Source organism: Podarcis bocagei (assembly GCF_964188305.1).
Source record: "Podarcis bocagei genome assembly, chromosome: 8".
Lineage (NCBI taxonomy): Eukaryota > Metazoa > Chordata > Lepidosauria > Squamata > Lacertidae > Podarcis > Podarcis bocagei.
This window is the reverse complement of record NC_138133.1, coordinates 68,221,029-68,237,203: the sequence shown is the minus strand read 5'-3', so window position 1 is coordinate 68,237,203 and position 16,175 is coordinate 68,221,029. Positions and strand designations below refer to the sequence as shown.

At 46.9% G+C, this 16,175-nt stretch overlaps 1 protein-coding gene across 1 annotated transcript in view; it reads right to left on the bottom strand.

Moving 5' to 3' along the window:
* Positions 1-16,175, bottom strand: part of MATN2 (matrilin 2) — a 57,974-nt gene that overhangs the window by 4,402 nt on the left and 37,397 nt on the right. Inside the window, exons 12-17 of the mRNA XM_081204461.1 lie at positions 10,551-10,673; positions 10,344-10,466; positions 9,010-9,132; positions 6,628-7,041; positions 2,836-2,988; positions 465-527 (exon numbers count right to left, since the gene is read on the bottom strand). Coding sequence (XP_081060587.1) covers positions 465-527; positions 2,836-2,988; positions 6,628-7,041; positions 9,010-9,132; positions 10,344-10,466; positions 10,551-10,673 — 999 coding nt within the window. The remainder of the gene's footprint in view (positions 1-464; positions 528-2,835; positions 2,989-6,627; positions 7,042-9,009; positions 9,133-10,343; positions 10,467-10,550; positions 10,674-16,175) is intronic.

Genomic DNA, 16,175 nt, shown 5'->3' with positions numbered 1-16,175 from the left:
TTCCTTATTGCCATCTAGCTTTTTACTTTACTAGTTTTGTGTATTTGTGTGTTTATTTTAGTGAAAGAAGACTGAGTATACTGTGCTAAAAAAGATAATTCCTCAGTTTGCTTTTTGTGTGAAGCTTTTAGATTAACCCAGATCTACAGAGATAATATATAACAAGCATAGTAGGATTTCAAAATTAAAGAATGGATTTAGTTGAAATGTTCTAATTTTAAAAATACTTGCCTGTGTGCCTGAACCTCTGTATAAGGTTATGAAAAGTGTACCAAGAGCATGTGTTGCATATGGATTTGCACTCATTTTATATTGATACAAATATTTAAAAATGAGCTCAGCAACAGCATTACAATGAAAGTGGCCTAATATTACTTTTTCAAGAAATGATTGAGAATGACAAATGCTTAGTGGAGAACTAGGTGAGCTGGAAATGGAAGATACACAGACTTAGAATCTCAAACCTTGAGAATGGGAATCTTCTGAATAAAGGACATTTGCTGGCAAATCCTGGTGGCCTTTCAGACCTGGAAGAAATATTGTCAACATGAAATGAAACAGCATTTATTGCATAAATCTGTAACATACTAATGATCTAGAATAAACCGGGAAGACTAATGATATTTCAAGGAGATTTAGATGGCTAGAATTGTCTTTGGACAACAGAAAATCAACAGGATCATTTCAGTTGTTACTGCTTGTTCTTTGCTAGGTCATCATTGAATATATATGCATATGTGCTTGGGAGGTCATGGTCTTGCCTGCAGAAACATGTATTACTTCAGAGAGTATGAAAAATGTTCCTCCTATTGCAGAGGTTGCCACAGATAAAAGGTGAAACAGTTGTGAGTGTAGGGATAAAACACACAAACAAAATATATCGGATACCTGAAGGTGGTATGATGCAAAGTGGGTTATTTGTCAATTATCTGGAGGTGCATAGGGAAGCATCATATACTCTATTAAAGGTAAAGGGACCCCTGACTGTTCGGTCCAGTTGCAGACGACGCTTGGCTTGTGGCGTTCATCTCGCTTTACAGGCCGAAGGAGCCGGTGTTTGTCCACAGACAGCTTCCGGGTCATGTGGCCAGCATGATTAAGCCGCATCTGGCAAAATCATAGCAGCGCACGGAAACGCCGCTTACCTTCCCGCCAGAGCGGTACCTATTTATCTACTTGCACTTTGATGTGCTTTAGAACTGCTAGGTGGGCAGAAGCAGGGACCGAGCAACGGGAGCTCACCCCTTCGCGGGGATTCAAACTGCCAACCTTCTGATTGGCTCAGTGGTTTAGACCACAGTGCCACCCGCCTCCCAAAGAGATTTGGACCTAAAGGTTCTCTGCCTCTGAAAGAAGGAGCTTCCTAAGTAAGGAGGCTTTCTCTAATAGAAGTGCTCCTTTAGCTGACAGAAGGACTCCTTTCATTGGATCCAACCCAAACTTTCTGAACTGAGGGATACACAGTGGTACCTTGGTTCTCAAACGGCTTAGTTGTTGAACAAATCAGCTCCTGAACACCACAAACCCAGAAGTAAGTGCTCTGGTTTGTGAACGCTTTTTGGAAACTGAACGTCCGACACGGCTTCCAGTTGAGTGCAGGAAGCTCCTGCAGCCAATCGGAAGCCGCGTCTTGGTTTTCGAATGGTTTCAGGAGTTGAACGGACTCCCAGAACAGATTAAGTTTGAGGACCAAGGTACCACTGTACTTTGTTTTTAAATTATGCATGAATGTGTCATCTTAGAAGAAGGATTCTTACTTGGTGAGAGAAGAGAGGGGGCAACACCACTTTAAAAGATTGTGCTTGCAGTCTACAGGTGTTTTTTAAAAAAGTATTGCATTAACGTATTTTTAAAACCCTCAATCTGCTGCCTAATTAACTGGGGACAGCTTTAGTTTAAAAAAATGGTTTAATCAGTTACAATCCTACTGAGAAGTAGAATTGTGTATGCCAGGCAGCATGATAAGCACTTATCCAGTACTAGTTATCTCCAGCTCTTATTGGAACATTTTCATACATTGTATTAAAAGCGCAAGTGAGATTCTTTTGAGCATTTGTGTCATGTATGAATGCAAGTAATGAACGTGGGAGAGAATATGGAAGAGAAATTGAATGCATCTCCTAGCCAGTGCAGGGTTTACGTCCATGTTAGCAGCTGACCTGAGAGAATAGCGGCCGCCAGGAAGAAATTAAAATAAGCAATAGAAAGCCAGATCCATGGCTCAAAGAACTGGAATAAAATACTTCAAGCCTGGAGTCATTCATTTCTGAATTTCTCTACTCATTTTTATTCTAAAAATCACTATGCCAAAGAATATGTTTTTACTGTGACTTCTTCCTTGTTGCCACTCAGTGCTGCCTGTGTCCTTCCCCTGTATTCCATCATATTCCCTCAGATGTGACTAATACTGACCAACAGGCCATCTTAACAGAAAACTATAAATTACCAAATATCCCCAAAGGAATGGATTGTGCATGGTGTAGTTGTTTTTTAGAACTACTGATGATCTTTCTGCAGTATATAGGAAGGGGAGGGCGTTGCCAGTTCTCCTGGGTTTCTTGAGTTGTACATTTCATACATGACTTGTTAAGCTGGCAGAAGTAGTAGAAATGATTGTATATGTCCCTGGCATTAGAATAAAGTCAAATATTCCCCGAGTGATAAACAGCTGAAATATTACTCTTCCCAGTGGCTCATTGGTCATTGTGTTTTACACGTATCCCTGTGATTTCTGCAGATGTTCAAGACAAATGGTTAGATCGCTTCTGCCAGGCCACAAACTTCTGTCTGCATTAATTGTTCATACAAGAAAACTAAATCTGGGACAATTATTACCTTCACAGATTCGGTTTTGCAGCTTTTCACTAATCTCTTCCATGGCACTGAAATCCTCTGCGTAGAAAAGATGTTTGTCTGGAGGGTCGGAAGCGATTTCTCGTAATTCTTCCTCAATTGCTTTCCCTATTCCGATGGCATACATTGTGATTCCTAAAAAAAAAAAGTTGTTTATGGTCAAACGATACTATGTTAAGGCACAGCATGGTCAATGGAAAGGAAAATGCTTCAGTGTTATCACATGACCCCTTACACCAATGCAAGAAAATTCTGCAGGAATGGAGATCAGTGCTGATATTTAGGAAGGGTGTCCATGGGGACAGGACTTACATCCAGAAACTTGTCTTTTATTTAAAAAAAGAACCCGAGCAGCAACAATACATGCACTAGCTTAAGTGCCATTGAAATCAATGGGGCAAGTTAGTCCCATCAAATTGAAGCAGATTCAGTTGAAACATGATTTGTCTTTGACTGATGCCCAAATGTAGTGGCTGCCATGTTCCTTATTCCAGGTGATGGCTCAGTTGGCTATATCTGACTAGTCATGTTTAAAATCTCTATTTATTCATTGCCCAGTATCACTTTATTCAGATTCCAGAATTTCAACCAAAGGATTTCAGTATAACTGAATTAAAAATAAAATATTTTAAACATCTTAAAACAATTCTATAACCTCTCAGCTAATAATTTCAAGGTTGCCACGAACATTATCTGTCAGACACCAAACGTCTGGGTAAACAGGCATGTTTGAAAATTCCCTGTAAATATTAATAATGAGGGACATAGGCGCACCCCACCAGTGAGGGTATTCCACTGTTGCAAGTCAACACCAACCAGAGAGAAGCTCTTCCATTTGTGGAAGGCTAAATTTTTGTCCATTCCTATGGCATCAATCTGGGGCTTGGGTAACCCAGAAACATCATGGATAGCATACGTTAATTTTTTTTAAAAGGAACAATTATTACTTGTCCAGATTGCTCTGCGTTTGAAAAATCCTCTTAGGCACATCTGACTTATCAATAACGTTGGTGTTTTGTTTTTTTATTAAATAGATATCAAGTAGTTCCTTGTGTTTAATTAATTTAATTGTGGATTGCATAGCATATTCTTGAACAGAAGTAGATCCATGGTCATTCTTTAAATCAGCGATGGCTAACCTGTGACCCTCTTAAGAGTTTGCTGGACTATAACTCCCATCCCTGAATTTCCTGCAAGGCAGGGGGTTGGACTAGATTACCATTGGGGTCCCTTGCAGCTCTACAATTCTACTGGCCATGCTGGCTGGGGCTAGTGGGAGCTGGAGTCCACATCTGGAGGACCATCCATTAGCTACCTCACTTTAAAGGACATCCTTGTTACTGAAGAAGTCTTCAGATATCAGAAAAGATTGCTGCACTTGTCAGTTCTTATATTTCTGTGGAAGCCCCTGGGAACGGTGAGTACATCCAGCAACAACTTGCATGTCTACTACATTTTGTCATTGCTTCTGTTCCGGGGGGGGGCATGTAAGTCCTCTCCATTTTGAATTCCTGCACCAATATCCCCTTAAATAGCCTTTCATCAGCCAGGAGGAAAAATATCATTCCAAATTCTTGCTTTATTTTCATGAATGAACTATCCATGCTGGACTCTGTTCTTTAAAAGGTGGGATATCAACAATGAAACATTCCAGACCAAAGTTCATGCTGAGCACAACTCTTATTGGCTGCTCTGGGGCTGCACTGACTCAGGGCTCATTTCTGGCAGAATCTTGGCATGTTTGTCAATGGGGAAAGCAGCAGCATGTGCCATTTTTGATGAATGACTTCACTGTATGTCTTTGGAAGTAAATCTAGGCCTGGATCATAAATGTCTCCTCTGCCTCAGAAGATAACTCACCGCAGGCCAATTCCTAGCAATGTATCAAATGTTTTGAGTCCCACAACTTGTGCAGCTCATCAATCTCAGGTTAGGTTACCGGGCTGAAAGCCAGAACAACAGGCATATACCTTTAAATCTGCTAATGAAGCAGGAGACAAGTCCAGATGTGGCTTCTTCCCAGCCTCCTCAGCTCATCTCTCTTCCCCAACTTGTTGTAAGTTATCAGAACTCCAGGCATGCCAGGAATGGGATGTATAGCAGGGCTGAGGAAGGGGGGGGGGGAGTAGGACCTGTGGCTTGTCTCCTGTCATGTTGTAATGCTACACTATAGCTTAGTACTACAGAAGCAAGCAATGATGAGCTTTGGCCTCATGTGCTCCCCCTATCCCCTTCCCTTCTCTCACACAGCCAAGAGGAGATCAGGTTTTTTCAACTGCCTTTAAATTAACTCAAGTTCCCCTTTACAACTGACAACTAGGAGCTTTGGTTAATTTAAGCCAGGCATAGTCAAACTCTGCCCTCCAGATGTTTTGGGACTACAACTCCCATGAGCCCTAGCTAACAGGACCAGTGGTCAGGGATGATGGGAGTTGTAGTCCCAAAACATCTGGAGGGCTGAGTTTGCCTTTGCCTGGTTTAACCTATGGACAAACCATTGTTTGAATGAACCAGATTACCCCATGTTTGCCTGCAATGAGGAATTGTGATTTAGTGCTATGTGCCACTGAAAAATTGAAAGGCATACGCATATACGCTGGCTTTCAATCTGGAAACTCTAGTCCAGGCACCCCCAACCTTCGGCCCTCCAGATGTTTTGGACCACAATTCCCTTCATCCCTGACCACTGGTCCTGTTAGCTAGGGATTATGGGAGTTGTAGGCCAAAAAATCTGGAGGGCTGCAGGTTGGGGATGCCTGCTCTAGTCTTAAGAACTCTGGTGTACGGGTGTATGGGTGCTTCCACATTTTAAATGCTTAAAGAAGCTTTTCTCAACCTTGGGTCCCTAGATGTTGTTGGACTACAACTCCCATCATCCCTAGTTAGCAGGACCAGTGGTCAGAGATAATCCTAAGACTTGGGGTGGAAGGATTCATCCATTTCAGTTCTCTCTCTTTCATTTTTCCTAATTATAAATTGTTATGAAAGTTCTTCTGCATACTGGTGCACATTTCTCCTAATAATTTTTTTTACAGGTGCACATTTTTGCAAGCAATTTCCCCATATTTTTAATGTTATTTTTACCAATAACACTTTAATGCACACATGCAATTTTGTAAACTTTTGTTTGGTTGAAACACTGCATCACAAAATTCAGATAAGTGCAAATTTTGAATGATACCTGTGTTTCAGTTCTCATATTGTTTTGGAAAATGTGAATTTGGTAGATTGGCCTTTAAACTGTGAACTGAATCGAAGCTCTCCCCAGCCCCTACCTCAGACACTCTGCAGGATCACCTCTTTGGTGCAAGCACACAATAAACTGTATATACAGGCAACAACCATTTTAGGTGCATTTAGGGCTCACAAATGCTCTGCCTGTGTGCATAGGGCTCAGGAATGCAACTCCCGGGCAAAGTGGTCATTGCCTATACAGTGTTACCTCGGGTTACATCTGCTTCAGGTTACATACGCTTCAGGTTACATACGCTGCAGGTTACAGACTCCACTAACCCAGAAATAGTGCTTCAGGTTAAGAACTTTGCTTCAGGATAAGAACAGAAATCGTGCTCTGGTGGTGCGGTGGTAGCGGGAGGCCCCATTAGCTAAAGTGGTGCTTCAGGTTAAGAACAGTTTCAGGTTAAGAACGGACCTCCGGAATGAATTAAGTACTTAACCCGAGGTATCACTGTATAGTTATGGTACAAATACACATGGGTAACTAGCACCTTCACAGACTTCCTGCTTATAATTGTAAGTATACTCCCATCATACCCTTTTGCTTTGCTTTAGCAGCCCATTCAGAAACTTCATCTTGGGCCCGTCCATCTGTAAACACAATAGACACTCGGGGAACTTTTGCTGACAAGCGTCTGGCGCCCTCTGCTTCTGTGAAGCTTCTCTCAACCATCTGCTTCAGGGCAAGTCCAGTCATGGAGCCCTTCCCCATATATTTAATTTGAGACACTGCTTTCTTCATGTCTTTGGCGGTGCTGAATTGTTTCAGTGTGAATTCGGTGCGAACCTGAGTAGAATATTGTATCAAACCAACTTGTGAAGCTTTGGGAGAGATGGTGAGAGTGTCCAAGATTCCCAAAACAAACTCTTTGACAATTTCAAAATTATTCTCTCCCAGACTTTTTGATCCATCTATCACAAACACGAGATCAACTGGGCCTTCAGTGCATCCTTTGGAAATAAAATGGGAAAGGAAGAATTAATAAATAAAATCAAAACCAGGGTTTTTTTGGAAACACAATGAAAGAACATAAAACAGCAATGTAAGAACAACAGCACAGTGAAATAAACTCAGTCTATCACCTAAGGGTGAATAAAGACCTTTTATTCCATTCTGAAAGTCCCATACTGACAGCAAATAAATTAAAAAGGAGAAATCAGCCCAGCTTTCCATCATATCTCAGACATAACTGAGAATGCTGTAAGAAGCCAGGTTATTTGCAATTGAACACAGACAAATTAAAATACAGGCAGCAGAGTGTTCATGTGGGCACACTACTAGGATTTATTTCTTGTAACCAATAAAGTTGGTTGCTATCTCCTCCAGAATCTGACATACATACCGTATTTTTCGCCCTATAGGACGCACTTTTTCCCCTCCAAAAATGAAGGGGAAATCTGGGTGCGTCCTATGGGGCAAATGCAGGCTTTTGCTGAAGCTTGGAGAGCGAGAGGGGTCGGTGCGCACCGACCCCTCTCGCTCTCCAGGCTTCAGGAACACATCCGCAGCCTAGGCAGCCCTATGGGAGGTCCGGCAGGGATGTCTAGGCTGCGGATAGCAGCCTGCCACCCAGCGGGCGGGGCACCCTGAAGCAGAGCGCCCCCCGCGCCAGGCAGACATCCGAGCGTGGGGAGCCTTGCAGGAGTTCCCGGCAAGGCTCCTCACGCTGCAGATAGCAGCCTGCTGCCTGGCGCGAGGGACGCCCTGAAGCAGAGCGCCCCCTGCGCCAGGCAGACATCCGCAGTGTGGGGAGCCTTGCAGGAGTTCCCGGCAAGGCTCCCCACGCTGCGGATAGCAGCCTGCCGCCCCGCAGGGGGGGGCGCCCTGATGCAGAGCGCCCCTCGCGCGGGGCAGACATCGGCCAGCCCCACAAGCTCGGGGGACAGCAGGGAGGCGCAGCGCCGCCATCCCGCTGTTCCTCGACCTGGTTCTGTTTCCCCGACCTGCTTTTGGGGGGGAAATAAAGGGAATTTCCCCCCCTTTATTTCCCCCCAAAAAACTAGGTGCGTCCTATGGGACGGAGCGTCCTATGGGGCGAAAAATACGGTACATTCTGTCCAGAATAAAGGAGTGGATGGTAAAAGCAACTATCCAAATCTGGTGCCTGAAATGTGCACATATATACTCCAGTTCACACGACACACATTGTGTTCCATATGAGCACAGACTATCCTGCCGTCCTTAATGTTAGGGAACCCTCAATTTGTAATTGTGACTGATGGACTTGAGTCATATCTCTGGAGATCCTTCAGCCAAACAGGGCCGGGAGAAGTGTCAGCCAGTCAAGATAGAACCTGTCAGTTTTAAAAGTCAGACAGGACTTGGAAAGGCCTTGACTAAGAGATTAGCTGGATAGTTAGGGATTCGCCAGGCAAGGTAAACCAGACTGGTTCCCTCAGCTCCTGTAGTATGAGAAGATTTCTGTTCGAAAGCAGAAGAAAAAGTATCTTGTCCCACAAGCGGGTTAGGCAGAATGGTCCATAATTATCTAGTGAGGTTCAAGCTGAGTTGGAATTTGAACCAGGGTGTCTTTAGTCCTAACCCAATAGCCTATCCACTTTGCAACCCTATCAGCCTAACAAGGCACAACCCTGAATACGAAGGGTCTGGGGGTCACCTTTGTGCAGCATTAAGAGGACTGTCACTTTTTATACTGCAAAATATCTGAGTTGGAACAGTCCCAATTGCAGCGCTGGAAAAGAATTGTAGATGTTTATTGATTCCGAAGGAAGGCCACTTATTGTTTCCTCTTGTTGGCTCCTACTGTTAGTTCCTAGAATACTCTGTATTTTCTTAAACACATTTTCCAGCTTTTATGACCTCAGATTTTATAGCACTTTTACAGTGCTGGATTCTTTCCTTTAAGAATCAAAGGACATCTGAAGAACGAAACAAAGACTAAAGATCTGGTGACTTACTTCTGCATGTCTTCCCATTCTCTTCCAGTACGAATCCCTCATGGCATTTGCAGGAGTATGAATTGTTATTATTCATGCAAACATGTTCACAGCCATGGTCGATGGTCTTGCAAAAGTCTTTGGCTGAAAACAAATTAGAATACTTGGTTGTTTATCAAAATTTTATTGGTAAGTACAAAGATTGTAGAATAGTCAGGTCAGGTGCTTCACATATTTTAATCTTTGGGCCTCAAAGAAACAGGGAAATGAGCCTGGCTGGCTGGACTCATCTTCCTAACCTGATGCTTCACTCATCTTCCTAACTCTATTTGACCTCCCAACCAGCATGTACCAGAGAGGCAGACTGAAAACATTCTTCCTGGTTTAAACTGCACTGTTTAAAGTGCATTGTTAATGTCTGAACTATGATTGCATCATTTAAACTATGCTTTACTGGAACAAGCCAGAATCAGAAACCATACTTTAATATTGGCTTGTTTTAATACACCACAGCTTAAACTAAAGACAGTTTGACCTGGTCAGACATCACAGGGTCTTCTCGGTGGTGGAAATCCCTTTTGTGGAATGCCCTCCCTCGTTATTAACATTCAAGGGGAATTAAAAACATTTCTGTTCACATAGCCATTTGAAACTGAAATCCTGGCAATCTTGAAATTATTGGTCGTGAAGGCATGTTTTAAAATGTTTTTAGGTGTTCTTAATGCTTTTAAATGTTTATTTTATTTAAATGTATTGTTTTAACTGCTTGATTGTTTGCGCTCTGGGCTCATTTGGGAAGAAGGGCAAAATATAAAAATTAAAAATGTCAAACTATGGTTAGTATAAAGGTAAAGGGACCCCTGACGTTAGGTCCAGTCGTGACCGACTCTGGGGTTGCGGCGCTCATCTCATTTTATTGGCCGAGGGAGCCGGTGTACAGCTTCCGGGTCATGTGGCCAGCATGACAAAGCCACTTTTGGCGAACCAGAGCAGCGCATGGAAACGCCGTTTACCTTCCCACCGGAGTGGTACCTATTTATCTACTTGCACTTTGATGTGCTTTCGAACTGCTAGGTTGGCAGGAGCAGAGACCAAACAACGGGAGCTCACCCCGTCGTGGGGATTCGAACCGCCGACCTTCTGATTGGCAAGTCCTAGGCTTTGTGGTTTAACCCACAGCGCCACCCACGTCCCTATGGTTAGTATAGCCCAGAAGCAAATGCCTCCAATCTCTTCTTGTGTGTGCTGGAGTAGAAGCAGGGTTGCATGTGTACTGGGCCCGTGTTTCTACAAGTAAAACAACAACTTTAAAAAACAGCAATTCATTTGATAGGAGGAATAATCAAATTACTTACTTCCACACATTTTCCCATCTTGCTTTAATAGAAATCCCTCATGGCACTTGCAGGTATATGAATCCCCATTACTAACACAGACATGTTCGCATCCGTGGTCAACAGATTTGCAGACATCTTGATCTGAGTATAGTTAAGAGTTTGCTGGTTAAAACAGATGGAACAGATTTACAATAACTATCATTTGATCAAGACTGAGCTGCTTACTTCTGCATGTCTTCCCATCATCTCTTAATACAAATCCATCGTGGCACTTGCAGACATAGGAGTATCCACTGTTGACACACAGGTGCTCACAGCCATGATCAACCGATTTACAGAGGTCTTTACCTAATGATAATTTTCACAATTAATAAGTTTTCCAGATGAAATAAATGCAAAGGTAGAATGACCAATATTGCAAAGATGAAATAAAACTCAGATCACGCCCTGCTTTCGCACAATTGTCAAAATGAATTCACATGACAATTGTGAGCCCATTTTTCACTGTGTAATTGGTTCAGTTTTTCACATCCTCCTCTAGTATGCATGCTTCCTAGTACTGCAGATATAAGTGATGCTGTATTTATTAGCACAAACACAGCCACAGCCAACTGATTTGAGGACATATTTCTCAATGGAGACTTTAGATTAGAAACAGTGAACTGGTAGACCATCATCTGGCAGAATCCTGCTACAAGCTTCCAAGTGAGCTCTCCATGACCTCCCCAGCTCTATTAGGGGGCTGCAAGCCTGCTTCAGAAGTAGCATGCAACTAGCCATGTGCTAGTCAGAGACGCTCTATGAGACACAATCTCAATTTGCTGAGGACTTCATTGCACGTCACAAGAAATTTGGGGAAATAATATGTGCAAGTTGTTATGTACTGATTTGAATAGGATCCAAACTGCAGCAGTCTGATTGGTCCTAGAACAATAGGATCCAAATTGCAGCAGTCTGATTGGTCCTAGAACAATAGGATTCAGAATGCAGCAGTCTGATTGGTCCAAGAACAATGCAGCAGTATGATTGGTTGGCAGGAACCACCCAATCATGCTCCAGATATAAGTGAATCTACAACCTGATTGGCTTACAGTAGAATTCCAGAATTAACCAATCATGTGCAGCCCATTGTGTAAATAATGTATATAAAGCAGAGACTTTGAGGGGACATTCATTCATTCCTCCTCACCACTATGAGCTGAATAAAGAGCATGAAATCACTTTGCGACTCTGAGTATATTTCACTGGCGACGAGGATGGGATCCCGCTGAGCTGACTGCCACACACAGCACCGCAGCACTGCCACCTGCCGCACCGCTGCCTCGCACCGTGTATCCAGGTTTCAGCTCCGGGACACAAGGAACTCAGAATGGCAACCGACAGCAGCTTCTCGCCGTTCAACCCAGCATCTGGAGACTGGGAAGCGTACGCCTCCCGTTTCACCTTCCTTCTAGAAGCCAAAGGGGTCACCGATGAAGAAGACGCCAAGAAGAGGGCGATATTCTTCAGCATCTGCGGAGAGGAGACATTTGAAATCGCCCGGGCTCTCCTTGCACCTGAAGACGTCGCTACTGTTCCATACAAAACAATAATGGAACAGCTGAAGGGGCACTTTTCACCACAGCCCTCAGTGGTGGCTCGTCGAAATGCCTTCTACGCAAAGCGGCAAGCCCCTGGGGAAACCATAACTGGGTTTGTGACCTCTCTCCGCCAAGCTGCCCGGTTCTGCAACTTCTCAGAGCTGGAGAACATGCTTCGTGACCGCCTCGTCGGTGGCCTGAAGGATGAGAAGCTGCAACGACGCCTCTACGCCAAGAAGGACCTAACGTTCCAGGTCGCTCTGGAGGAGGCCCTGGCAACGGAAGCTGCCAAGAGGTCGACGCAAGAGGCACGGCCGAGCCTGCCACCCCAACCGAGGGTCCACCATGAAGACCTCACCGATGACTCAGGATCTGACAGGGAGGAGGTGCACCGAGTACAGCAGCGCACTCAAGCAGCCCACATACCACAGCGGCCTCGACTGTGCAAGCTGCGGGGAAAGTCACGAGAGGAGGACCTGCCGTTTCCGCAACGCCGAGTGCAGGCAGTGCAGAAAATTGGGACACATCGCCCGGGTGTGTCGAGCTCGGCCCACCCGATGCCAGGCATCAGATGACCAATCCAAGAGCCCCAGGTCCCGGGGCCCAACGCACCAAGGCAACTCTACGGAGCTCACGGACCTCCAGGTATACCAGTTGCCCCACCCCAACGTAGAGAAAATTTATGTAGAGGTACAGATAGAGGGGGCCCCATGCCGCATGGAGCTTGACACGGGTTCAACTCTATCCATAATCTCGGCAAGGACCTTAAGGAAACTGTGTCCTACTGGGGGTCCCAAACTCAGGCCGGCCCCATTCACCCTACGGGACTTCCAGAAACGTAAGGTCCCCACAATGGGGGTGGGGACCTTCAGGGTGCAATACCGAGGGCGGACACGGCAACTGGACTTGCTCGTGGTCAAGGGCCCCTACATTAGCTTACTGGGATTGGCATGGTTTGGACCACTGGGGCTAGCCATCACCGGGGTGAACCACACTACCTTACAAGTGGACGTGGACGCCATCTGCAAGGAATTTCCAGGGGTTTTCGATGGGAAATTGGGACAGTATACGGCCCCCCCATTGCTCTACAGCTTGACCCCGCAGTACGACCGGTCAGGCTCAAGGCCCGCCGTGTCCCGTTCGCCCTGAAACCCCGTATAGATGAGGAATTGGACCAGCTCGTGGAGCAAGGAGTGCTGGAGCCGGTGCCTAATGCCCCCTGGGAAACCCCCATCGTCACACCCGTCAAGCCTAATGGTTCAGTCCGCATCTGCGCAGACTACAAATGTACCATAAACAAGGCCCTCACGGCCCATGCATACCCAGTGCCAGTGGTCAGCCATGTCCTTGCCACCCTGGCTGGGTCGAAAATTTTTGGCAAGCTGGACTTGGCCCAAGCATATCAACAGCTGCCAGTAGATGAGGCCACAGCAGAGGCACAGACGATTGTGACGCACAGAGGAGCGTTCAGGGTAAAGCGGCTGCAATTCGGGGTCAGCGTGGCACCAGGCATATTCCAGAATCTAATGGACTCGCTCCTTAAAGGGATTCCTGGCGTCACCCCCTTCTTCGATGATGTGTTGATTGCCGGGCCCACACCAGAGGAGTTTGAGGACCGCCTCCGCACTGTTCTGCACCGTTTCCAGACGGCGGGTCTCAAGGTGAAGCGGGAAAAATGTCTACTAGGAGTGCCTCAGGTGGACTTTCTGGGATTTATGGTGGACGCAGAAGGGGTCCACCCGACTGGGGACAAGGTACGGGCCATCTGTGATGCCCCAGCACCCAAGAGCAAGACTGAACTTCAGGCCTTCTTGGGACTATTGAACTTTTACCATTCCTTCCTTCCCCACAAGGCGGCAGTAGCAGAGCCCCTACACAGACTCCTGGACAAGCGGGCCCCTTGGGTGTGGGGCCAGCGCCAGGAGGCTGCATTCCAGGCAGTCAAGGACTTGCTTGTCTCAAACTCGGTCTTGGCACACTTCGACGAGAGGCTGCCGGTGGTGCTAGCATGCGACGCCTCACCCTATGGCATTGGGGCTGTCCTGGGACACCAACTCCCGGATGGAAGAGAGGTACCGGTGGCCTACTTTTCCCAGACACTCAACGCAACCGAGCGGAACTACTCGCAAATAGACAAGGAGGGTCTGGCAATCGTGAAGGGAGTAAAAAAATTCCATGATTTCTTGTACGGGCGGCCCTTCACCGTGGTGACTGACCACAAGCCGTTGCTTGGCTTGTTTGCCCCCGAAAGGCAGACCCCCCAAGTGCTGTCTCCTCGCGTCCTCAGGTGGTCAATTTTCCTTGCCAGTTACCAGTATGCACTGATTCACCGCCCGGGGAAGGCAATGGGCCATGCAGACGCCCTCAGCAGGCTACCACTACCGGAAACAGGCCCCGACCCAGCACCTGCACAAGAGGTTATGAGCCTGGAGCTGCTTCCCGACCGCCCCATTCAGGCACAAGAAGTTGCACGCCATTCCAAGAAAGATAGGGTCATCTCCCGGGTCCTGGACTGGGTGTGGAGGGGATGGCCCAGCAGCAGCCCTGGGCCAGAATTCGCTGGCTACACAACCCGCAAACATGAACTGTCAGCCCACAAGGGGTGCCTGTTATGGGGAAGCAGGGTCGTTGTTCCCCAGCCCCTCCGCAAAAGGGTCCTCACAGCCCTACACGAGACACACCCAGGGGTAGTAAGAATGAAGGCCCTTGCCAGGAGTTATGTGTGGTGGCCAGGGATCGACGGAGAGATAGAGGCCTGGGTCAAACACTGCCAGGCCTGCCAAGAATCCCGCCCAGATCCCCCAAGGGCTCCAGTCCAGTCCTCGGAGTCCGCCCGAGCACCATGGTCACGCCTGCATGTGGACTTCGCTGGCCCCTTTCAGGGGAAAACATTCTTCATAGTGGTGGACTCCTACACCAAATGGCTGGAAGTCGCACTGGTACCGTCCACTTCCACATCCGCAGCCATCCGTGTACTACGCAGGCTGTTTGCAACCCACGGGCTCCCTGACACTCTCATCTCAGACAACGGGACTGCATTTACGTCAGGAGAATTCCAAACCTTCACAGCGCAGAACGCCATCCGCCACATCCGTTCGGCGCCATTCCACCCTGCCACCAATGGCCAAGCAGAACGCATGGTGCGGACCACCAAGGACACCCTTCGCCGCATGACGCAAGGGGATTGGGAGTACCGCCTTGCCACATTCCTCCTAGCACAGCACAGCACCCCCAGCTCAACGACTGGCCGGAGCCCCGCTGAACTACTAATGGGTCGGCGCCTTGCAATCAGATTGGACCGCCTTCACCCCGATAGAGCTCAGGATGAGGTAGTGGTGGGGGAAGGCAGGAACCCCCGGACCTTCGAGGCCCAGGACCCAGTGTACGCAAAGAATTTTGGGGCAGGCCCAGCATGGGTACCCGCCACAGTCACCAGGGTCACTGGCCCCGTGTCGTACGAGGTGCTAACGGATGGGGGGCAATGCTGGCACCGCCACTGCGACCAGATACGGCGACGATTCCCAGGAGAAAACCAGGAGGAGGAAAGGTCAGAGGAGTCCCAAGGGAACAGAGGGGCAGTGAGGCCCATAGACCAGGAGGGGCCAGCAGGAGAGGCAGAATCAGTAAATACAGAGAGGACCCGCGAGGCCGAAAGGACACCGGAACCAGAACCACGACTGAGCGAGCCGGTTGCGCCAGACCAAACAGGCCCATCACAGCCAGCATCCTTGGAACACGAGCCAGAACCTGAACCCCGGACCAGGGAACACCACAGGCCGCAACGCACACGTAGGCCGCCGGCGTACCTCGAGGACTATGAATGCGACCTCCCGGGCAGGACTGGAACTTAGAGGGGAGGGGTGTTATGTACTTAGTTGAATAGGATCCAAACTGCAGCAGTCTGATTGGTCCTAGAACAATAGGATCCAAATTGCAGCAGTCTGATTGGTCCTAGAACAATAGGATTCAGAATGCAGCAGTCTGATTGGTCCAAGAACAATGCAGCAGTATGATTGGTTGGCAGGAACCACCCAATCATGCTCCAGATATAAGTGAATCTACAACCTGATTGGCTTACAGTAGAATTCCAGAATTAACCAATCATGTGCAGCCCATTGTGTAAATAATGTATATAAAGCAGAGACTTTGAGGGGACATTCATTCATTCCTCCTCACCACTATGAGCTGAATAAAGAGCATGAAATCACTTTGCGACTCTGAGTATATTTCAAGTATATTTCACAAGTGTACTCACATTTCCACTTTCTGC